The sequence below is a fragment of the Phaenicophaeus curvirostris genome, chromosome 5 (assembly GCF_032191515.1).
Source record: "Phaenicophaeus curvirostris isolate KB17595 chromosome 5, BPBGC_Pcur_1.0, whole genome shotgun sequence".
In the NCBI taxonomy this organism is placed as follows: Eukaryota; Metazoa; Chordata; class Aves; order Cuculiformes; family Cuculidae; genus Phaenicophaeus; species Phaenicophaeus curvirostris.
The window spans coordinates 55,851,882-55,876,131 of NC_091396.1; the positions used below are offsets into that span (position 1 = coordinate 55,851,882).

The 24,250-nt window shown below is 39.6% G+C and overlaps 3 protein-coding genes across 5 annotated transcripts in view; 1 reads left to right on the plus strand and 2 right to left on the minus strand.

Moving 5' to 3' along the window:
- SETD3 (SET domain containing 3, actin N3(tau)-histidine methyltransferase) overlaps positions 1 to 1,687 on the minus strand; it is a 64,505-nt gene extending 62,818 nt beyond the window's left edge. For 2 of the 3 annotated variants that reach the window (XM_069858811.1, XM_069858809.1), the window contains exon 1: positions 1,576 to 1,687. The gene's annotated coding sequence lies outside the window, so the exon portion shown is untranslated. Of the gene's footprint in view, positions 1 to 1,342; positions 1,462 to 1,575 lie in introns of those variants that run through there. The other variant, XM_069858810.1, reaches the window with a different exon arrangement.
- Positions 1,688 to 2,154: 467 nt separating this feature from the next.
- CCNK (cyclin K) lies at positions 2,155 to 20,086 on the plus strand. The gene is made up of 11 exons (XM_069858812.1): positions 2,155 to 2,252; positions 4,343 to 4,609; positions 5,638 to 5,719; positions 6,331 to 6,462; positions 7,482 to 7,587; positions 7,728 to 7,785; positions 10,074 to 10,243; positions 11,809 to 12,089; positions 15,577 to 15,610; positions 16,550 to 16,624; positions 18,763 to 20,086. Exons 2-11 carry the CDS (start codon positions 4,413 to 4,415, stop codon positions 19,386 to 19,388), a joined length of 1,761 nt encoding a protein of 586 aa, XP_069714913.1. The 5' UTR covers positions 2,155 to 2,252; positions 4,343 to 4,412; the 3' UTR covers positions 19,389 to 20,086.
- A 155-nt stretch (positions 20,087 to 20,241) lies between these two features.
- The window catches only part of CCDC85C (coiled-coil domain containing 85C), a 112,127-nt gene continuing 108,118 nt past the window's right edge, over positions 20,242 to 24,250 (minus strand). The window contains exon 6 of the mRNA XM_069858824.1: positions 20,242 to 23,867. Coding sequence (XP_069714925.1) covers positions 23,778 to 23,867 — 90 coding nt within the window. The 3' untranslated portion in view covers positions 20,242 to 23,777. The remainder of the gene's footprint in view (positions 23,868 to 24,250) is intronic.

Here is a 24,250-nt window from a genome sequence, read left to right on the forward strand (position 1 = left end):
AATATGTCAGTTTAACTGTATAATCAGCACCACTATGATAAAGTACGCAACACTTCAGATACAGTAGATATACTTAGGTTCATTACATTTATTAAAATAAACATATTATGATGTACACCTTTCCATGGGAAGAGACATTATGTGACTTTTAAAACTACGTACAATATCTAAATAAGAAGTTCATTTCAAGACTCAGGTCTGACTTCAGTGCACACACAGATCAGGCCATCTCTAAGAACAATAACACACAGGTTACAAATGATTTCAGAGTTTGCAGCATTTCTTCTCCAAAGACCCTAAGTCTATTTCCAGGCACATCACGCCGCAGAAGTATTTTCAGCTGTTCTTCAACATATACATCAATCCAGCTTGCTAAACATAACTTAAAGCTCTATTACTGGGCAAGCTAGCATACTGGAATCTCTACCATTACTTAATTGAGCAAAAATATCTGGAAACACCCCCACCACCTTTGTGCCCATCAAGCTGTTCACTCCAACAACTTGTACGCTGGCTTACTATTTTATACCAGGACTCAGATGTCGACATGCAGAATCCTACAGCTATTTACTCACCTACAAAATACTATGTTTCACTTTATAGTTACAAGCACACATCAACTGAAAGCAGAAAACATAGACGTAAAGTTAATATTAGCAGCAATATTCATAGAACGAAGCTGTGACCTAAGAGACAGGGGCTTACGTTCTATGTTCTTAGAAGGGAAAAAGGCAATTTGTTTTCAACTCTATCTCATGAGAAAGCCTGGGTTTCAAGGACAAGTCCATTCAGAAGAGCAGACATCCAGGTAAGCCCAACCTTGAACCAAGCTGCGAGGGACAACTTCCAAAAGGAAGAACTGAGAAACGTTGCCTTTGGGTGAAAGCCCCAAATGCCACTTAAACTCAAAAATTAGGAAGTTGCTAAGAATTAAAACTAAATGCAAAGCAGCACCTCAGCTTAAGAAACTCCAAGCACGTGTTGCGGGATGAGAAGGAAGAGGAGGAAGGGTTCATGAGAAGTTCTGTCTCAGCAGCTGCCGCAGTAACGGGGGAGGCTGCAACACCCGCCTGCTCCAGGAGTAACACCCCTGCAGAGAGCAGTTTAAACGATTCATTCTCATTTTAAAACTTTTTTTTTTTTCCCCTCCAAAGGTTTAACCCCTTTCCTAAAGCAGGTTGCAGGGGGCGAAGAAAAGAACCCAGAGCACTCTTTTTTCCTGCCAGAGGGCTCCGAGGAGCCACAGAGCAGCAGGAGCGCTCCAAGAGCTGAAGATGTGGGAGCATTCGAAATGTGTCACAGATTTAAGGAAAAAAAAAAAAAAAAAAGAAAAAGGAATTACATCACGGAGAAAGCAGTTTCAAGCCATTTGTTTTACTCTGGTTCCCGATCGGCCTGTCGAAGGGGGAGGGATGGGACGAGCGAGAAGACGCGAACGCCGCCGCCTCGGCCGGGCCCCACACCGAGGGCGCCCCCGCTGCCCGCCGCCCGCGGGAGGGGGGAGGCCGCGGGGAGGGCCCGGGCGGCCGCGGGGGGGGCCCCGCCGGCGCGGGAGAGCGCCAGGCCCCGCCTTACCTCCCGCGCGGCGGCGGCTCCTGCCTCGCCTGCCGGGAGCGCCGGGCGCCGCTGCCCGCGGGTGGGAGGCGGCGGCCGAGCCCGGCCCCCCCCGCGCCGCCATTGGCCCCGCGCGAGGGCGCCGCCCCCGCCGCGGCCCGCGACGGCCAATCCGCGGCAGCAGGCCCCGCGCCCTCGCCGCCGGCCCTGGGGAGGCTCGCCCCGCCATTGGCTGAGAGGTAACCCTGCCCCCAGCGTCCCACTGGCTCTCGCAGCTGCCCGTCATCGCTCCGCGGCTTCCGATTGGCCCGCTCCGGCATGAGGCGCGCGCGTCCACCCGCCTCCTGCTGCCGCTCAGCGGCCGCTAAAGGAGAGGGGATTGGCCGGAGGGCGGGGGATGCTGCTTCTCATTGGCCGGAGAGCGGGGATCGCTCTTCTCATTGGCCGGGGGGCGGGGATTGGTCTTCTCATTGGCCGGAGAGCGGGGCTGCCGCTTCTCATTGGCCGGAGGGCGGGGATTGCGGGTTCTCATTGGCCGCTGCGCAGCGTCCTGCCGCGCCGTGCCCTTGCGACGCCGACGTGACGACACAGCGAGCGGCCCGGCCTGGCTCCCAAGATGGCGGCGCGCAGGGAGCGGAGGCCGCGCTGTCGCTAGAGGCCCCGCGTCCCGCTGGGGTGCTCTCTCACGCACGCGGCCTGTGAGCGCGCCGCGCCTGTCTTGGGGCCGCCCGGTGGCGAGAGCCGGGGGCCGCAGGGCAGGGGAAAGGAGCGGGGAGGCCGAGGCGGGAGCCAGCGCCTCCCTGGGCCCCGGCAGCGTCGCGTGCGGGCCGCGGCCGAACCCCGGCCCCGCCGGTCGGGGGCTGCGCGGGGCGAGCTGGGCTCTCGGGCGGCTGCTTCGTGTCAGGTAGGATGGGAGAAGCCGGCATCGAGCTCCCAAGGCCGTCTCTCTGTTAGAGGGATGTGTAAAAAGGCAGAAGGAAAACTTTCATTGTGCTTTTCGGTCATTTGCGGTTTGGAGCGGGATGCTCGGGGTGGCTTGTCTGGGATGTTCTCGGGTTGGTGGTTCGTATTGCTGATTTTTGGTTCGGAAGCGCTGCTTTGAGGAGATTTTAAACTGTTGAGAGTACTTAAATCAACTTGTAAGAAATAACTAACCTGTAAAATAGAAAATCCATAGTAGTTGCAGAAATAACTTTTATTTGACATATGTGATGTGTGATGATGGCACAGAGCTGTTTCGTTTGCCCTGGAAATAGTTTTAAGTAGCTAGTAGGCATCTTGGCTTGTATCAGAAACGGTGTGACCAGCAGGTCCAGGGAGGTTGTTCTCCCTCTGTATTCTGCACTGGAGAGACCGCTCCTCGAATACTGTGTTCAGTTCTGGGCCCCTCACCACAAGAAGGATGTTGAGGCTCTGGAGCGAGTCCAGAGAAGAGCAACAAAGCTGGTGAAGGGGCTGGAGAACAGGCCTTATGAGGAGCGGCTGAGAGAGCTGGGGGTATTTAGCCTGGAGAAGAGGAGGCTGAGGGGAGACCTCATTGCTCTCTATAACTACCTTGAAAGGAGGTTGTAGAGAGGAGGGTGATGGCCTCTTCTCCCAAGTGACAGGGGACAGGACAAGAGGGAATGGCCTCAAGCTCCACCAGGGGAGGTTTAGGCTGGACATCAGGAAAAAATTCTTCACAGAAGGGGTCATCGGGCACTGGAACAGGCTGCCCAGGGAGGTGGTTGATTCACCTTCCCTGGAGGTGTTTAAGGCACAGGTGGATGAGGTGCTGAGGGGCATGGTTTAGTGTTTGATAGGAATGGTTGGACTTGATGATCCTGGGGGTCTCTTCCAACCTGGTGATTCTATGATTCTTCCCAAGTCTGCATGGAACAAACGCAATTTTTTTAATTGTGAAAAAGAGAAACTTCGATTACAAGCGTAGTCGTTCTGGCAGTTTGTGTGTCGTTTATGTAGTTTATTGAATTACAGTAATAGTGGCTTGTGCCTGAAAGACGTGAAGGCAACAAGACTGTCTTTATTCTTTCTTTAAATGGAGACATGACTGCACATCAGTCATAACACCAGACAGTTATCTGCAGAGCTTTGTAGTGTACACAGGCATACACAAAGTGCTGTTCAGCACTAGAATGTAGCACGCGCTGTGGATGTAATAAACTGCCTTGGTTTAGGGACAATTTCAGATGATAGCTTATGCCACAGACTTGCATCAGTGGTCTTAATCTTGGTATGTGAAAGAACACTACTGCTTTTAACTTCTTTTCTTCAAGTAATGCAAGTATAGACAGCTTTACTAAGTTTTTTGCCAAGTTGTTGATGCAATCTTACATCCAGGGATATTTGGGAGGCCAACTAGGTATTTAAATTGCAATCCAGACCAACACAATGGATGTAATTTCTAGATGTGAACAGCAAGTTGATTCCCCATTACCAGCTTTTCAAATCTTGCCGCTACCATCATTGAATTGTTTTTCTTTATTTTGTGGACAAAGTAGGTGAAAGTTCTTCTACTAAGAAGTAGTAGATAGTGTTGATAATGCATTCTTAGTGTTTCTTTATTAAACAGTTTATAGCAAAGTAACCGATGTCTGTTTCGTAGAATTCAACTTGCTGTTTATGGAGAAGGCCAGGGCAAGGTTAAATATTGCTTGTCTTTGAGCATGGAAAACATCCCTTGCAGTGGACAAGGTTAAATGCTATTCCTCTTCACTCATCTTCAAGCGTGGGTGGAGTGGGGAGGTCCTTTCCTTTTATAAAGAAATCCCTTTTTCTTTTCTTGAAGGTTCTGAAGCGACGACCTGAAGACTTCCTTTTTGAAAACTTAAATAACAAGAACAAGCCTATTATAATAAATGAAGGAGAACAAAGAGAATTCCAGCCCTTCTGTAAACTTGGCAAACCTGGACCATACGAAGCCATGTTGGTACTGGGATAAGAAAGACTTGGCACATACACCGTCACAGCTAGAAGGGCTTGATCCAGCTACTGAGGCGCGATACCGCAGAGAGGGGGCTAGATTCATATTCGATGTGGGAACACGTTTAGGGCTGTATCCTTTAAATTCACGATGGCATGAAATGTCTTTATGCATGGGGATTTTCAGAATAAAATGTACAAGAAGTGGCATTATGTGCTTAGCTAGCAGTTTCTTAATCATAAATCAAAAATCTTTGTGAATGTACTTGCCTTTTGATGTAATGTGTTCCTACATAATTTTTATCCATTTATTGAGTATGCATGGTTTCAACTGAACCCCTTTGGTAGTGGAGAAGTAAGGTGATTTCAAACTTGCCAATTAAGGATAACTTTTGGCCGTTATTAGACTTTGTCTCTAGCTACACGAATCTGCTTAACTTCCTGAATTTTTAAGTTTTCATTCATTCTTCTACATACTTTGCCCCTGAAGCATCTAACCTCTATCTTCCCACTCTTCTTTTTTGTTTTGTTTTGGGGTTTTTGTGTAAGTTGGGATTTATAACTTTGTGTCTATTTTAAGTTCTCTCCACTGTGCTGCTCCTCTCATACATTGCCACTTAAATTTTTTGCTTCCCGGTTTTCTTTTAATCTCCTCAGTTCTTGCTTTAATGAAACCTAGCGCGGATGAAATTTTACTCTTCTTAGAGAAGAGTAGGGAGTATGTTCAGATTCTTTTTGTGTTTGTAGATATGAATACTTAGTAACTTGCTTCTGCACAAAGACCTTAATGTGAAGTGATACTGTTTTGTTCCTTTGTGTGCATACTGCTGGTTTTGGCCTTCTTTGAAGCAGATATGGTTTAACAGGAGCATGACCTTGCATGAATCCTGTAAACATGGTTGGGACTTTGTGCATTTCCAATAAATGCTTTAGTTATCAGCTGCATCTGGGCTCAATCATGGTATTTACACAGCCTTAAGGAGTTGTGTGGCTTTTTTTTTTTGGTAAAGCTCCTGTTTTATTTGCAGTGTTTTCTAACTGGTCACTGAACAAACCATTACTTGAGGTACTTGATACAGCAGAATGTATCTTTTACTTTGTGTGTATTTAGTTCTAAATTTGTTTTATGTCCTGTTTGAAAGTCCTTATTCTACACCACAGACATTATGATACTCTGGCAACCGGAATAATTTATTTCCATCGTTTTTATATGTTTCATTCCTTCAAACAATTCCCAAGATATGTAAGTATTTACAACATTGTTGAGTTAATACAGTGATTCCACTAAGCATGGACTCTTTGGAATAGTGCTAACTTAGTTGAGTGCTACCACTATCCACTGCTCTGAATGATGAAAAATAAGCATTTTATTGTTTAATATTTACAACTTAAAATATATTGTTCTTGCTTGTTTACGCATTTCTATTTATGTTTAGAAACATATTGATATTGCAGTTATATCTTGCTGATACCGTTCTTTAGAAAGATTAACAGCTATGGTTCTGGCATTTTTGTATTGACTAAAAGAGAATAAAAAAGTGTGATACCATCTTAAAGTGCTTGACAAGAAGTGCTGAACCAGGACAAATTCTGCTTTGGGTTTCTGCCCTTCAAACAAAGTTGTGTAAAATGGGCAGTCCTCTAATTCTTTATATTTGCTTTAAGACAGTATAAGTTTAAAATAACACTGTAATAAAATTAGAAATGAAAATGCTTATTAAGTCTTTCTTGGGGAATTTCTACAGTGCTTTTAATGGAAACTGACAGTACTTTTACACAATGCTATCCTGTATTACATATCTACACACAGACAACTTTTTGAAAGCACTTTTTTTTTTTTTTTTTTTTTTTAAGGTGACAGGAGCCTGCTGTCTCTTCCTGGCAGGAAAAGTTGAAGAAACGCCCAAGAAATGTAAAGATATAATTAAAACAGCTCGTAGCTTGCTAAATGATGTACAGTTTGGACAGTTTGGAGATGATCCAAAGGTGAAAAACTCAAATTGAAATTGATTTTATTCATCAAAGTGCCATACAGTCATTAGATCATTAGGCTGATTTTCTGTTCTTCTATATTAAGTTATATGTTCAGCATGCACTTATAGCTCTTTTGGGTAATGTGGTAGGTAATTATGTAATTGTTGCCAATACACAGAATCACTAGGTTGGAAAAGGCCGCCAGGATCATCAAGTCCAACCATTCCTATCAACCACTAAACCACGTCCCTCAGCACGTCATCCACCTGTCCTTTAAACACCTCCAGGGAAGGTGACTCAACCACCGCCCTGGGCAACCTGTTCCAGTGTCCAATGACCCTTTCCATGAAAAATTTTTTTCTTACATCCAGCCTATACAAGTAGCTTTGGGCCCCTACTGGTATAAGTTTTTGTATAAAAAGTTTACATTTGAATTCATGTAAGTTTTGATGTTATTTTGCAAATTGAAGTGAGTTTGAGTAATTCCAGTCAGAGCTAGAAATGTCATCGAGACATAAATCATATTTGACAGTCTTAATTGCACCTTAGTAGCAAATTGCAATTAGTAGCAAATCTTAAGTAAGAGAGCTACATCTCAAAGTATTGGGAATTTTCCTGTTTAAAGTATTTTATTTAGCAAAACTATGCTTCTCTCAAAATTTACTTGTTATAAATAGAAGAAGGATCTGAAACTCAGGAGAGAAATATGATGAGAGCTTCTCTTATTTGTTGCTATTTTGTATATTTGGCACTTTCATGCTGTATTTGGTCTAGTTCTCTCCTCTATGGAGGAAAACGAATTTTAAACATCACATTCCCTCTCCTGTCGCAAAAAAAAAAAAAAATGAAGAAAAAGCATCTGTTTAAAAAAGTTGGAGAGATTTCTCTTCTTCTTGAAGACAAACCCTAATCAAGCAAAAGGAGACTAATACCTTTGCCTGGAGATGCTCTGTAGTCGTGCTTTATATTAACATAAAATACTTGCAAGTAAAAGAAGGCATAACGTTGTGGTTACCTTTTTATTTCTTTAGGAAGAAGTGATGGTCCTTGAAAGAATCTTACTACAAACAATAAAGTTTGATTTGCAAGTGGAACATCCATACCAGTTTCTCCTTAAGTATGCCAAACAACTCAAAGGTAAAATATTATGGGGAGAGCAAGTAATGTTTATTAATTTTCAGCACTTAATTTACTTTAACAGCGCAAGAGTACTCTATTCCAAACTGTTTATCCTTCTTAAAAACTTTTTCTTACAACTTCTCTGATTGTTTTTTCAGGAGACAAAAATAAAATTCAAAAACTGGTTCAAATGGCATGGACATTTGTCAATGACAGGTAAGGTTCTTTCGGGGAATTTTTTGAAAGTGAAATAGTTACTCTTGCTTACTTTGTTCTGGGATTAGACATTTCCTTGACAACTGCTTGTTTTATGTTTTCTGCTTGGTTTTTTTCTTGATTGTCTTCATCAGTTTTTCTTTCCATTGTTACTGGGGAATCTAGAATGAGTATAGAATTAGATCACTAAGACCTCTGCAGTTTTGTGGTAATGATTTAATGCTGTATTTAAAAAAAAAAAAAATTACTGTTTGGAAGGGCCAAACCAAATTATAGAATTCCAGGATAGAAGCTGGTGTCTTGCCCTTTGCCAATGTCTTTATTTTTTTAAAAATGATGTTTTGGTAATAGTTAACTAGCTGTTACATTTACCAATTAATAGATTTTAGCTCTTAATTTAGTTTCTCGAACAATTGATTTAGAATAAGAGGATCAAATCAATAAACAGTGGTGTCTGTAGAAGCATTTTTCATGTATCGTGTGGTATTGGGGGAAAAAAATCAACTAACTTGGTACGCGTTAGTCTTGTTAAGGATGTTTCTGCAGAGCTGGGCAAGTTAATACACCAAGGACAGTTAAACGTAATTTTTAATTTCCATAGCAAACCTTTCAGAAAATGTGTAAATGGCCTGAATATTTGGAAATGTGAAGTGCATTGCTTTCAGTCATACCTGTGGCAGTAGAATGTCATTAAAAATTAAGTGCATTTTTATTCTTATACCTAATTTGGAGTAGCCCAGTCTAGGTCCAGATTCTGTAGGTAATCACCTAAACTCTCCAAATTAACTTGAGCAAAAGGTTTCTTAGCATGTTTCGTTGTCAAGAAATGTTTACTTCAGCTGCTGTCAGTCTTGCAGGTGATCATTTTACAGATGGAACAAAAATACAGCTTGACTGTCACTGTTAAGTCTGTTGGGGAAAGTCCTGTTATGTAGCCATCAAACTTTGGCCACTACTTTATTTGGAATTGGAAAGTGTTTAATAATCCAAGAAATTCGGTACATAACAATATCCACTTCTGAAAAAGCTTTAGAATGAAGTTGTAGTGATTGTTTCAAATAATGCTTATCTCTTGCCTTGAGAGGCTGTTTTGTGTTTACTTAATAGGTGCCGTATTAGCAATGCGCTTGTTTTCTAGGATGCTGGGAAGATCATCCTGTACTTTGCACTACAGGCCTTTAGAATAGGGAGTTCTGTTCTTGCACAGCCACAGTACATCCCTCCAAGTAAACATTTGAAAGTAATAAGCAATTCGTGTTATAAGAGCTAGATTTTGTGTCTTTTACTGTTTACTACTGACCTGATTCTGATGGTACTTAAGTATCTCATTGGCCTTCTGTTATGTGTAGCCCACTGGAGGGAAAATGGATTTAAACCACTGTCTAGGCTGCAGTTTTGATGCCTTTAAGTATTCATCAGTGAACTGGCAGAAACTTAGTTGGCTAGCTGGCTTTAAAATTCTTTAAGTGGATCCTGTGTTACTGAGCGTTTAGAGGAAAATATTAAAAAAAGGAAAAGAAGAAAAAGCTTTATCATTTAAAATTAATATCAGGAAATAGTAACTTTGATTATGACAGAAATTTATTCAGTTAACTGAAATTATTGATCTTATTGATACTATTTCAGCATTCCCTTTAACAAAGGCTATTCAGGAGAGAACCTGTTACAGTTTCTACAGTTTGAATTAATACTTACATTGTGCCTGACAAATTGCTTTTACAAGTTCATGCTGGTTGTTCTGTGGTTTTTTGTTGGTTTTTTTTTACTATTTGTTTATATTTTGTTCAAAAACATTTGAAAACTCTATAAAGTCCAAATGTGGGCATCATTCCCTAACCAGTGTAGTGCAGTCGTAGCACACTTGAGGAGCAAATGCATTTAGCTAACACTGCAGGTGAGACTGGAGTGGAGTGTTGCTGCCTGTGTTTGGAATATAAGGCTGTCTTTTCTCTCCTCATCAACATTCCTGGAGTGTTAGGCTTTCTATTTTTAAACTCCAAACTTTACATTTATATGTGATGTATTATTTCTGCAGGCATATGTCCTCTGTATTATTTGTGTAAAATTGCCTTGTTTCACGATAGCAGTAGTACAAAAACAGTTTAGTTTTTTAACTCTTTTTAACCAGGCCGTTTCTAGATTTCTCCATTAAAATTGTCTGGTATGTTAGCGTGGTGGGATTTTATCCTGTTATAGCTGTCATACGTTAAAATTTTTTACTTTGACAGTCAGAATTGTCTTCAGGCTTATGTGGTTTTTTTTTTGTTTTATTTTTTTTTATATTTCAGTCTCTGCACTACACTGTCACTGCAGTGGGAACCTGAGATCATAGCTGTTGCAGTTATGTATTTAGCAGGTCGTTTGTGTAAGTTTGAAATACAGGAATGGACATCAAAACCAATGTACAGACGATGGTGGGAGCAGTTTGTCCAAGATGTTCCTGTTGATGTTCTGGAAGGTATGAAAAACACTTGCCACAAACAGAGTGGTATTTCCTTTAACTGTGTGATTTGTCATAAGTAAATGTAAATTGCTTTTTCTCTGTGTTTTATTCAAAATAATGATGCGTAGAGTATGTAACTCGGGTCACATGAAAACCAGGTTTTTAATTAAAGTTACTAGATTGGCTTACTTTGGAAGTATCTTAGTTATGATTAGTCTTCTGGTCAATATTTGCTTTACTACTTGTTTAGTTTATATCACAGCTAAATAGGTGCTAAATTGTTGTGATGTGTTGTGGTTTGTTCAGGTTTTTTTAATTATTCCCTTCTCCCCATTTTAAATAAGCAACTCTACAAGCACTGGAACTAAATGGATCCTGGTTTCCAGTGGTTCTCTCGTTAATGAATGAACTCTTTAACCAAATTATACTAGGGTTGCAGTCACATTTTATGGTGTACCACAACAGATGAACAGACTATGGGGGATGAGTTCTGGGAGGAGGAGTGTGTGTGAATTCTGGTAGAAGTGAATTATGCATCTTTTTTCATCAATACAGGTATTGTAGTACTGTTGCCCTCGTGGGTATATATTGCTCATATTTTGTTGCCTGTGCTCTTGAGAGAACCTCAGGAAGTTCAGGAAATAAAGCAGGACCTCTCTTGGATCTTAAGTAAATTATGATTATGTGGCCACTAATTTGGCTTTATTAAAGTTTTTATTATCTTACTTGGTGACATCAGGTGAAGCATACTTAAAAATTGACGCTTGTCACAACTGGACATTTGGTTCTAAAAGTTTTAAGTGAAACAGTATGTGTACCTGTTCAGTTGGCTTAGCCTTTGTTGGTTTTAGAATTCTTAGGTGAATGCCATGAAGTTCTGATGATTTCTTAACAGGTTACATTCTCAGTTTACGTTGTAGCTTTTTTTCAGAGTTGCTTTAGTTTCAGATAGATCCTCTGCTGAATCCCTGCCAAAAAGTGTTAGAATGGGAATGTTTCCAGTTTTTGCTATGGCATCAGTGAATGCTCAGGGAAAGAACTTAGCTTTTTCTAGAAAGGTTTTCTTTTCCTTGAACAATGCCCTCCCAACATGTTTCCTGACAGCCCTTTACCTCCCAACGTGTTGGAATAAGAATTTAGTCCTAGTCATTTTACTTAGTTTCCTGAAATGTTTTTGACTGGTCTAAACTGGCACGCATGTTTTAACATATAGTCTTCCTTCACTCACTTTTTTACTATATTGCTGTCCTGTTGTTAGGCTGTTACCTGCCTTTCCAAGCACACCATAATGATATGTGGTATATTAATTCTGAGGCACTTTATTGTTGTGCTGGAGGGTGCGTGTATACATCTATGTACTGTTCAGCATAGGCAAAGAAACTCAGAAATGCAAGTATAAACTGAGACATAGTCTGCTTTTAAAAAAAGTCAAATCTGTGGTCATTATAGCAATGAGTGATATTTGTGATGAATTTTTCTGAAGTTGATGTCCAGTAAAAAATTTAGTTGATTATTTTGTATTAAATGTGCATTTGTACACTATGGGTGAATAATCTTACAGAATTTTTTTTTTTTTTAAGATATCTGTCATCAGATCCTGGATCTGTACTCACAGGGAAAACAGCAAATGCCTCATCATACTCCTCACCAGCTGCAGCAACCACCATCTCTTCAATCTACGCCCCAGGCACCTACAGTACAGCAATCCCAGCAATCCCAGAGTTCAGAGCAATCGCAGACTCAGCAGCAAAAAGAGTCTCAACAGCCAGCACAACAACAGCAGCAGCAGCAAACACAGACACAGCAGTCTAAAAAGCCCTCTCCTCAGTCAAGTCCTCCTAGACAGGTTAAAAGACCAGCAGTAAGTTTGACTTTGAACTTTAACTTGCACTTTATTTTCGAGCTGATCTGATGTTCACATGATTTAAAGATTGCAGTGTGCAGCAGACTTGTGTTTGCTTTAAGTATGAGCCTGGTAATTTTGTGTGGTGGATTTTGTTGATTATATGGCAAGTGTGTTAGTGTAGAACAGCCTTTACGGTTTTGGCACACCTTGTACTATACCTGAATCTAGAGATGTGCACGTTGCTGATCAGGACACTTTGTCTCTCTGGTCTTTGATTACAAATGTAAGAGAATGATGACTTCTAGAAGTATGTCTTTCAAAATAATCCAATAACAGTAGCAGCCTACAAATGCATCGTCATGCATTAATCTCACTTTGTGTTATCACCTCATCATTGATAATAAGAAGGTACGTTGACAGTTGCTTAAGAAGACAGATACACTGAGTGCCTTTCCACAGTCATCAAATTCAAATGAAGCTTTCAGACTTTACACTTTTTGTGGTCATTGTTTTTTTTTCACTTGTAAGTCATCAAAAAAGAAATGTGTGAAAGTATTACCCAAATCTTCTTGCATGTACTTAGCAAGAATAGTGTGCTCAAAAGTCAAATCTTTTTAACAATTCCATTTAGGAAGTAAGTTTTGTACAGCTCTTTACAGCTTGTGCTCTGCCTGGCAATTAATGTGTGCCCAAACAAGAGAACTGATATTGAGGGGAAAAAGGGGGCCAAAAAACCTGGGAAAAAACAAGAAATGATAGAATGAAATGGAGTTGGAAGAGTGCCGCATCTTCATGATAGCTTCCTTCCAAAAAGAGAAATGTAACTATAAAGCCTGGTCTTGTAATTGCAAGATATAGCCCACTACTACAAGAAAAATTCTACACTGAAATATCCCAGTTCTTGCAGTGGAAGCTGGTTCAGGATAGAAAGCTGATGAAATGTGTTAATTAGCTAGAAAATTGGGAGAGCTTTTTATGAGCAGTCGAGCAATCAGAGCAACTTGCCTTTTTTTGAAATTAAGTTTGAGGTCTATTACGTAATAATTAAGGAAGTGAGTAGTACAGATTAAAAGGTAAGTCCTGGTACACTGTAGGTGTCCAGAAAATAAAGCAAAGGGTGATTCAGTAGGTGTTTTATGGGTGATTCAGTAGGTGTTTTATAGGTGAACAGCACAAACAGCGTCAATTTGAGAAAAGCACACGTGATGATCTGAAATCATCCTCTCTCCAGAAAAGAGTCTAGGCGAACAAGATATGGAATGTTTGAAAGATGTACTTGGTGCTTCTAAAATGTTTTTCAGTTAGGTGTGCCATAAACCTTACTTAAAATGTTTGCCGCCTCCTATAAATAGGGCTTTGCATGATTTCTCCTTTGATTTGTACAGAATGTAAATACACTTGGTTCCAGGAGGCCCGATTTTCCATTTACATGAACTGTTGTAACTGCATTATCTTCTACTGAGCCATGATACTTTCAAGCCACTGAGGCCCTGGCCCATGACTTACTGACCCATGTCAGATGTCTAAAGCGTCAGCACATCCTCTGCATCTCTGGGGGTGAAGAGCACTTGTGTTCAATTCTCTTCACTAAAAATATACTGGTGAATTATTAGACATAAATAATATATTTAGTTCTATTAAACTAAAAATCGTTAGTGGGAACAATTTTAATGTACATGGAAAGAGCAGTAGAAGAATTGTTGCATTGTGGTATGGATTGACCTTATTATGAAAGGATTAAATAACAATCAGCATGCTAATAAATAATGTTGACACTGGGGTGTCACGGCTGGAGCAATACAAACTGCAGTGCAGTAAAAGGACCAAAAAAGGCTCATCCCCCTTTTTTTAGCAGCTGCCATTATTAGAGAAGTGATTCAAATTTCTATAGGCTTTGATTTTGTTGCTTCTTAATTATTTGCTTTTTTTTTTCTTTAGCGTAAGTACAGTTTAAACTGATGGGGCTTTTTCTATCACGCTTGGCTGAGGTTGATTATTCCATTCTAGTGGTACACCTCTGACATTGTTTTCTAAATGTAGCTGCATGTTAACAAATGCACAATAAGTGAGTTGCTTACCACGTGAAGTGATCAACTGACTTTTCAGAATGAGAAATTTTTGGAAATATTGCAATGAGTAGTGGAGACTTGCTTTTCTTTGGAAGTGCAGGGAGATCTGATGTTTGCATGCAGTTTTTCAGGCAAGGAATTTAGGGCTAGAAAACTGAGAAAAGACCACCCAAGTAAAATGAAGGTGGCAGATGATTCTGTGAGACTCGCTTAGAAAAGTATGTATATTTGGAGTGGAGAGATAAAGATTGTCCCTCAAAAGCAGGAAAGCAGCCAAAAGGTGGAGGTGAATTGAAATGAATATCAAAGGAATATAAGAATGAGGGTAGCCTCAAGCAGGCCTTGGATACCTTTGCATTGGACAGCAAATATCTTGAGAGTACCCATCAATCAGAATTAAGGAAAAGAAATTGTTCAAGTTGGAGTGAAATGTATGTCTGTTCTTGCTGTGGAAAATCAAGTAATGGGAACTGAGCAACGGTTTGAAGTTAAAGCTACTAGACGTAAATAATCCTTGAAAAAAAACCCACTTCATTCAAAAGACTGAGAAACCAGGTACTGTGCCCCTCTGACTTTTACTGTGTATTTTAAATATATTTGTAACTAAGCTTATTGCACTTAAAATTTCAGTTAGGTTTTCACCCTTCTCAAAGACCATCAGCAAGCCATCTCAGCTGGACTAATTAAGCTGGAAAGATTTTTCTTACTGCCTTGTCTACAGTTCTTTAAAAAAAACCCACAACAAAACAACAACAAAAACCCCCAAAACTTGTGATTGGAAGGATTATGGGAGGTTTTGTGGGTTTTGCTCAGTGTGCTTTTTTTTTTTTTTCTGGCATAACATTTGGCTAGTATATAATGGTTTCCATCTGACGGCTTCCGAAAGGTTTTACACTAAGCAATGCCCCCCTGTCCTGGTAAATAAAGCGTAAAGGCCTGAAGTGATTTTGGCAAAGGTTGAATGAGAGGTCAAAGCAAAATTGGGAACAGAGGCCAAGTCTCTTACTTTCAGCTCAGTAAGCAGTGTACCGGACCATGACGCATGTGCAGTGGATGGTAAAACAAGATGTAATACTCAACAGAGAAAACAGGAGGAAATGCTGTGTTTAAAATAACTGCTTTTTTTCAATCTTTTAATTTTACCAGTTCAGCTGGGCATTCCCATTGCAGTTTGGTTTTGTTTAGTGTCTGTGGTGCATCTATCTAAAGAGAGAGGACATCATTAGCCTCCCAATAAAAACATGGGAACAAGAAGCGGGGTTGTCCTGCCCCCTTTTAGGGAAGGGAGGAGGAAACCAGTTCTAGTTTAGTCAGATCTGTACAAAAACTTTTTAGCAGGTTGTAAGTTGTTTCCTTTTTTGTTCATTTGTTACCATTTTACAGTGCTTTGTATTTTGCAGTGGTCTTATTTCCATGATTATTTTTTTTAACAGGCTGTATCTCCAAAGGAAGAAGCAAAGGCATCAGGTAAATGTTAATATTGTATTCATATTGCTTTCATTTTGCTGTTTTAACCAGAGTAAGTAATTTTGCTGAAGTGTACTTTGCTTACAGGCTTGGCAGTTCTAAACTATTTTGATCCTAATGATCAGTCTTTAAATATATACTGTAACTATTTTTAAAGTGTTCCTAACTGCAAAACATGAAAAAATGGAGAATGACTCTGCCCCAAGAATCCCTTAGTACAGTTTCTTCAGCAGAAGTCTTAAATTGAGACTTGAGTAGTTTTATTATAACTCCATGCATCATTTAGTTCTTCAGCAGGCTGTGGGACCTTGAAGTAACTGAAGGTACCATTTCATAAAACAGCTGCACTAATAATATATCGGTAATCAGTGACATTTGTGTTCAGTTGCTGGTATGGCTGCCAGTAAAAGGCATTTTGTATCAGTCTGTAGTCTAGCTTGAGAAATGCTTCACTTCAGTGATCAAATACAGTTACTTTTGTTTGGGTGTTTTCCTTCATTTTGGTGTTTTGGAGCAATGTATTTCAGATAGCTAGGGTGTGATTCTGTAACCTTTCCCAAATAAGTCTGGTACTGCTTAGCACAGCATAGTTCAACCTCTTCTGAGGTTTGTTTTAACTATTTACAAGTTAGTTTTGTGCCGGAAAATGTGCATGTTCTCATCTTCACTTACATACTGTTATTGTGACAATTTGTCTCTGGTTATGCCTACAACTTCAAGCTATGTATTTTGTGTTCTTCTGGAAGAGTTGTATGTGATACTTGATGCCATTTCTTTATACAAAGTTCTTGGCTTTAGTTTTCTTTATTAAACATACCTAGTATATAGGATCTCCACTGTGCTTTTGCACAATGTAATATGATAATCATTAGCATGAGCCTAGAGTTGGAATTCGGTAAATATTGCAGAGCCAATCATGAACTTCCAAATGTTTTTTAGAACCACCACCACCATCTAAAATTCCTAAAATTGAAACTTCACATCCGCCAATACCTCCTGCACATCCACCTCCAGGTAAGCTTTTCTTTTCTTAAACACGTTTACTCTTGCTGTCGATTGTCTTGCTTTTCATTCAGATGACGGTAACGGTGTGGGGGCAGGGGTTATAAAAGCATTAGGTAGATAAGCTCTAGAGGGAATTTCATCTTAGTAGCACAAGATTTTTCAGACAAATGGAAAAAAAGTTATGATAGAAACAAGACTATACTAGATGGACAAAGGCAAAACAAAGCTGTGACTGTTAAAGGCCTAGAAGACTAAAACTAATTGTCACTAGCAGGCAAAATGGGACTTACGTTCTCAAAAGGACAGCAGATGCCATATTATGCTACTAGAGTAGCTTCCAACTGTCCTGTAGAAGTCCTCCATGTTTCTTCTTCAACATAAAAATTCTGGAAATGTACCGTCTATAACAAGAGGGGGATACTTTCTTTGCTGTGTCTCAGAATAGAACTGTCATCTGCCAGGGAACTCTTGACAGGGCACACATGCCTTCTGTTTGCAAAATCAACTGTACTGTTGCAAAAATGTGCTTCCAGCGCATTGATGCGTTAGCTGTCCTTCCAGTGACCCTTAAATATGACTTAAATATTTTATAGGGCATGGTCCATAATGTAACTCATAAGATGGCAGCTTCTAACAAGGAATTACAAGAGAGAAAAACAGTACTCAGAAATATAGTAGGACCATTTTTTCCCTTTTGATAAAATCTAATTAACAATGAAGATGTTCTTTAAAATACCAGTCGACATTCCTTCAGTTGTGAAATCTTGAATGCACATTTTGCATCCACAATGATTCTGAAAATGAGTAAACGAGGAAATTATTGTCTGCTATAACTTAGGGACTAGAAGTCATTTAAATCATAGATACCACAGCCAGCATATCCACCTTGCATGACCTAATTATGTACTGTCAAAGGGGACAGTTTTGTTGTTATAATAAAATTCTGACTGCTTAGGTTAAGGCAAGTCCTGTTTAGGCCAATAACAAATGTTTCCCTTGTTATCCAGAATTATCTTCTTCATTTGTTTATATAAGCAAATCATTGTGTAAGCATTGAAACATTTTATTTTTAGAGGCCAAATCTTGTCCTTTTGGGTTCTGAGGAAAAATCAGGTGAAAACTAAGAATGTTTCTTGACCAAATGAACAGAAGTACTAGAAGGTTGATTTATTTCAAATTCCACGTAGCATTGTTAGTTTAGATGTTGTGTGTCACTGGAAATGATTGCCTTATATCTGCTCCTAAATAACTTCTTATGGAACAATGTTTTAGATATTGATATATACAAGGAAAATGGGTGTCAACATGGCCCAAACTATTTTTTTTCTTTTTTTTTAACTGGACATTTTGATACTGCCTGTATGGCCATACAGAGGCATTGCCACTAGGTCAGTCATCTTGTTGCAGTATTCCTTACTTTGTATCTGTGTTAAGAGGAAAAAAAAAATAAGCTTGTTATTTAAAGAGAAGACAATTTAAAGCATGTTCTTCCCAGAAGTGGCCAAGTACATACTGTAAAATATTTACCTTTTTATGAACTTCCCCAGACTGTCAGGTACTGAGTCTCCTGAAACTAATCAGTGGAACAAAGCTGATGAGTCTTCATGTCCCAAGCAATCTATTGCACTTTCTTACTTACCTTCCAATTTTCTTCTTTCTCTTGGTAAACAGGTTTAGAACTGAGTGTTAAAAGACTTTGAGACTTTGGCCTGTATTCTCAAATAATATTTCACAGCACAGGAGGCAAGTGAAGTACGGAGGGTAATGCCAGGCTCTACTTCCTAAAGTATAAAAGAGGTAGAGAGGAGGCCCTGGTCTAAAGACTATATCTTGGGTCCAACGACTTTTAAAATCTGCTAGTTGTGATTCTGTCCATCCAGTCTGCTAATGTATGCTGGTTGTAGAACAATATAAAAAAAATCAATAATAAGAATGGAAGATGTATTTAGTTTTAGAGTGGGAAAAGCTGAACTTGGATCTTAATTATTTTCTAGTGATACAAGAAGGTCTGACTGGATACCACATGGCATTCTGAGACTTAGAGAATTGAGACCTCTTTTGATATGTTAATTGGAAGAAAAAGATAAAGTTTTCAGAAGCTGTTATTGCCACTGTCCTTCAAAAAATAAATGAAATTTCTTTTCTAGAGCGCAAACCTCCTTTGACAACTGCAGTTTCAATGGGAGAAGCAGAGCAATCTACTACTGTGGACTCGGTAGATATGCCAAAGGTCCAGATTCCTCCCCCTGCTCATCCTGCTCCGGTACATCAACCTCCACCTCTGCCGCATCGTCCCCCACCCCCACCCCCCACCAGTTATATTACAGGGATGTCTACTACAAATTCTTATATGTCAGGGGAGGGTTATCAAAGTCTTCAGTCAATGATGAAAACAGAAGGACCAACTTACGGAGCTTTACCACCGGCCTATGGACCACCAACTCATCTACCATATCATCCTCATGTCTATCCTCCCAATCCTCCACCACCAGTTCCACCTCCACCCCCTACTTCATTTCCCCCGCCCACTATTCCACCTCCTACTCCTGGATATCCTCCTCCCCCTCCTACATACAACCCTAACTTCCCACCTCCAAGACTGCCTCCAACTCATGCAGTACCACCTCATCCACCTCCAGGGCTGGGAATGCCACCAGCTAGTTATCCCCCACCTACTGTTCCCCCAGGTGGGCAGCCACCTGTGCCACCTCCAATTCCACCTCCTGGCATGCCACCAGTAGCAGGACTGGGACGTGCTACATGGATGAGATAGCATGAGATGATTTGCACAATATGCCTTTATGTTGACTAGGCAGGCATAGCTGGCCAAAACCTACTTTGTAAAGATGACGAGGAGGGTATTTTGTATAATTTAGAAGGAATAGAGACATTCAAATAAAAAATTTAGCTGATCTGTTTGCGGTATTGTTTATGGTGAGTAATAGGCTTCTAGATTTTAATCCGCTTTGCAGTATCCTAACTTTATAGATTTGAATTAAGTTTAAATTGTCTTGAGTTATTCCAGCACTGGATTATTTTGTACTAGCAAAACCAGCCATATTGGCTCAATTATATCAGTAAGAAGAAAACCCTTCTAGAAATCAGTGCCTATTTTTGAGTATCAAAACAGCCAGATACCACAGAATTTGATCTATAGAAAGAAAATTCATTTTTAGTAATAATTAAAACCACGCAATGTCAAGCGTAAAAGCTACTTTATTTAAGAGAGATTCTAAATGCTGGCTGACTGGAATCATTTTGAGGTGTTTGCCTTGCTGATATTTTTGTTTTGGAATGTATTGGTATCTTAAAAGTATTGTATGTTTACACCTATTTACAAATTCCTGTATATAATATATATATTTTCTAAGTGTGAAAGTCTGAATGTAACAACCTACTGTGATGTACATCCTGGTTATAAGTGGGACTACTTTGTTCAAATCTACCCAAATAAAATTGGTTCTGGATTTAGTGGGGTTCCAGGTTTTTCATCTTAGTTCAGAATCCATAGCTATGGTACTTACTGTTGGATATTTCAGCAGTGGTCTCCCAAATCTTATTCATCAGTTTATTTAAAAAGAATTTATTTTATTTTATTCAACTAGAAGTATACACTATCACAATCAATCTCTTACTTCATTTTTACTAAAATATTTCAAATGAATGTTTTACACACATTATCAAAAAAATCTGTACTATTACTTTCCTCCCAAAAAAAGCCAGAGTGGTTCAATAATAGGTAAAAACGCGTGCTAAGTTCTAAAGAGTTTTGCTATATACACAACAGCAGGTGCTAACTTTTCCAGTTCTTTGTAAATCCTATACAGAAAATACAGCAGGGCTGTAAGATCACAGGTTTAACAGAAATCAAACTTTAAACTGATTTCTAAAGCAGCACAAATAGACTTTCCCCACATTATGAAAAATATACAATTTTATCACTTTACAGTCATGCACTTTGAAAAAGATCAGTAGTACTCTTCCCCCACAGTTTCTAAAAAGATAAAAGGTCACTTCAACACTGATTTGTTATCTAATATTTGGATAAAAATGTGCCATTCTCAAACAAGGTTGTGCTCAGCAGTCTTAACAAGGTGCAAAGAGCAAACTGAAGCTGGTTACACCACAGCATTTCAGGGACTTTTGTGGAAATGCCATTTGCTTCAGTCACTCCAACAGAAGTCAAGGATGTGATTTTACTTCCCTTAAGCAAGCAAAGTCCATTTGTAAACAGGGGCTGCTTACTTTGCCAGAGGATTGCAGAACCTAGGGCTTCAATCTTGAAGAAATTAACTTCAGCTATTGCCCCAAGTACATCAATTTAGTGGCTGCTATTTCAAGGGATCCTCCCCTCCAACTTAATGTACAAAACTCCTCAGGTGATTTTTCACTGAAGACTTAGCGCATAGGTAAATTAATTTAAATATGCATATAAACCATCTTTTTAGACAACTGAAAATTCAGCACCCAAGTCATCCCATAAAGTCATTGAGTGTCATTTTATCCCAGGAAGACATTTTATAGCTCAAATGGAGCTAAGTATGAAGAGTAGCAAGCCTAAAAACCCCCAATATAACACCCTAATGTACAGCACTGTCGTGTTCTTTTGCAGGACTGATGATGCATTGTAGATTTATGCTGACAAACAGAATCTTAAAGTAACAGGATATACTTGTTAAGATTATCAAGACTCTTCAGCTGAACTACTGGCTACCCTGTAAACTGGCTCTTCAGGATTTGCAGCACTAATGGATGTCAATTCTAGCACTCTTTCCCTTGTAGGTGAGATCTACAGGTGGAACAAAACAAGCTTTGTTTGAGGTTTTTTGGTGAGAGATTTGATAGCAGGGAATATTTGAAGGAGAATTGCATAGCTGGTGAGACTAGTAATCTGATTAGCATAGCTCTTGGCTTGTGGAGAGGACCTGCTAGTCTAATGTACTCCTAAAATAGCAAGCGTGTCATCAACACAATTAACTCTTTACAAGTGCTGGCAATATTTGCATTGCTTTAGTTAAAATTCACTGACATAAATTAACCTTGTTCCCAATATGCTTGAATTCTCTGCTTAATCCAGCAATTAGATGCCACCAAAATTAAAATGGGCAGATAGATTAAAGTAACCCTCTGTTCGACATTAGATGTTAAGGAAGAATGATGTCTCTGATTTACATGACCTTTTCTGGTGCAAAAAAATCTCAAGGTATAAATTATGCAGGAGGAAGACAGGTAATCAATGGTGAATAGAAACGAGGTGATAAGAAAAAGCAAAGAGGACACAATCCAGGTGCCACTAAACACACTGTGTTTTGAGAGAGACTATCAGACTCCAGAATGGATTCTTTTCAGACTCCACAAGATGTAAATATTAGACTTAGGTTAACGAGTTCACCATTTGCTGACTGAGCAGTAGTAAGAAATAAAACTACTGGTGTGAGTGAGTATGCATGTATGTTTTGGGGGTGGTTCTTGTTCTTTTTTTTTAAATAACCACTCGACTGTTACATTTTTATTTTGGCAATGAATAATGAAGTGGTGCTTCCTGTTACTGGTTATTATGTATTTTGGTTGTATTGCTTCTCTGTATTTTAGCGGTTACAGAGCTCAGCTCTAAGACTGCACATTCTTTACCCAGGCAGCTATGTTATCATATGCCGTGAGACCAATTGTCTTTCATAACTTACAGCATGAGCTCCTTGGTATTGTAAGGGTGCTCCATGTTCACACAATAACACAAGTCAAGAACTCAGCTGGTAGAACAAATTCATTTAAGAGGCAAAACATGTCCAGCTAACTCAGCTGTCCATAGCTGTGACTGACTCTTACGGAGAATAAAACAAAAGTGATGGTGTTTGAGGTCATTAAATCTTTGAACTAATCACTAAAATTGATGCTACTTTTGAAGAGGAGGTTTTGATCTTTTCACATGCCTGTTATTTTACACCAATACATTTAGTAACCAAGCCCTGCTTCCTTGGACTATTGGGAAAGAACATCTAATGAAATACGGGGACAGCTGCTGTGACAACTTGGAAAAGAAGGGGGTCAAATTCTTACAACTATACAAGCAGCTACTCCACAATAGCAAAGTATAAGTCCCATTGTTTTATATACAACCATTAGAAGAAGGAAAAACCCACTTGTTTTGGTTTATTAACAAAAGTAAAGCTTGAATGGCAGGAAGTAGTCTCACCTGACAGCCCGTGTTTATGGAGCTTTTATTCAGGTCTGCAAGGTTGTTGGTTACCTTACACAAGAACCAGTATAGGTGAGGGATCCAGCAAGGACATTAAAAAAAAAAATACCCAAATCTTCTTTATGTGAAAGATGAGCTGCTTGTGAAGATCCCATGAAAGCCATGAACACTGTTAGGACGGCAGTTTCTGCTGGATTATTTTGTAGTAAAGGCTTTGCAGGATAAGTGTTACCATGTTTCTAGGGAATACTGGTGTGTGGCTAAGTGACTTCAGTTCATTCACGTTACAACTGCAGAAATCTTATGTCGTTTGTTCATGAAAAAAAGGTTAATTAAAAGCCGATACAGAGTCTTAAGCCTTTCTGTTGCTCATGTGATGAGTACAACGTACAGCACAATACCAGCGTTTTCAGTTCGCCACTCAATATTGTACTCAGCGCCTCATGAAGACAGTTGCGTGTCATTCTTCAAAATAAGGACCTCCAAAGAAGTGTTAGAAGCTCAGGAGCCTGGTGGGAAGTAAGCCAATGAATTCAAATTGTTCTTTGGAAGGTGCTGCTTGGAGTCACTAACCCAGCTATGAATCACTGACAAGTGGGTGGACAGGAGTGATACAAACTGTGACTTCTCTGCAGGTTCTTCTTGTTCCTCTTAGAAATTCTCTTGCGTTAGTTAAAATTCTACAAACAGACCATTACAACAAAGCAGGTTTGAACTACAATACAAATGATGCAAGTCTGGCATTATTGGATGGTTACCCATTGAACAGTAGTTCCAGAGCACCACAGCCTGGAAATCAGGCCTTTAGCTGCCATATTTACACTATTGTTACAAAAAAAGCAAAGAAAAAAGGAAACCCTGAAAAAAATCCTCAACTCCAACTCTTGAACAGGCAGCCAGAAACACTGAGCTCTGCCTCTTAAGTCTTCACAGATTCAATCACTTCCAGCCTCTGGGACAATGTGCCTATAAGGGACCCTTGAACTGGTTTCCTGAAAGATGTTGCCTGATGGAGGGTTTGGAGCTTGCAGCATCACCCAGTTTTCGCCAGACAACCTGTAAGAAAAAACAAAGGGGTGGGGGAGAGAAAGACAGGAATTTTTTTAAAAAAACAAGCCTCTGAGGAGTTGCAGTATTTTCATAATTAGAGTTTCAAAGGCAAAAAAAGTCGTTTCTTAAAGTTGGGCTGCAATTCTCAGCAGAGCCACTGGATGGCATCTGTGCACCAGTTTCCAAGCGAAAACCACTGATGCATTTTTCTAATTAGTCTCTTGAAATTAGAACCATTTTTGCCTGGGGTAATAGTATAAAACAAATATACTAGGTTCAGAATTTAAGTTCAATGGTAGGTCAACCCTGCCATGCTTACAGAAATGATGTTACCACGAACAGAAAAGATAACGATTAAAATCTTAAATATATATATGACTTCTTTAAAA

Coding starts and splice junctions, on each gene's coding strand:
- CCNK (XM_069858812.1), top strand. CDS start 4,413: ATGAAGGAGAACAAAGAGAATTCCAGCCCTTCTGTAAACTTGGCAAAC. Junction 4,610..5,637: donor GTGGGAACACGTTTAGGGCT/GTATCCTTTAAA, acceptor TCTACACCACAG/ACATTATGATACTCTGGCAA. Junction 12,090..15,576: donor GACAGGTTAAAAGACCAGCA/GTAAGTTTGACT, acceptor TTTTTTTAACAG/GCTGTATCTCCAAAGGAAGA.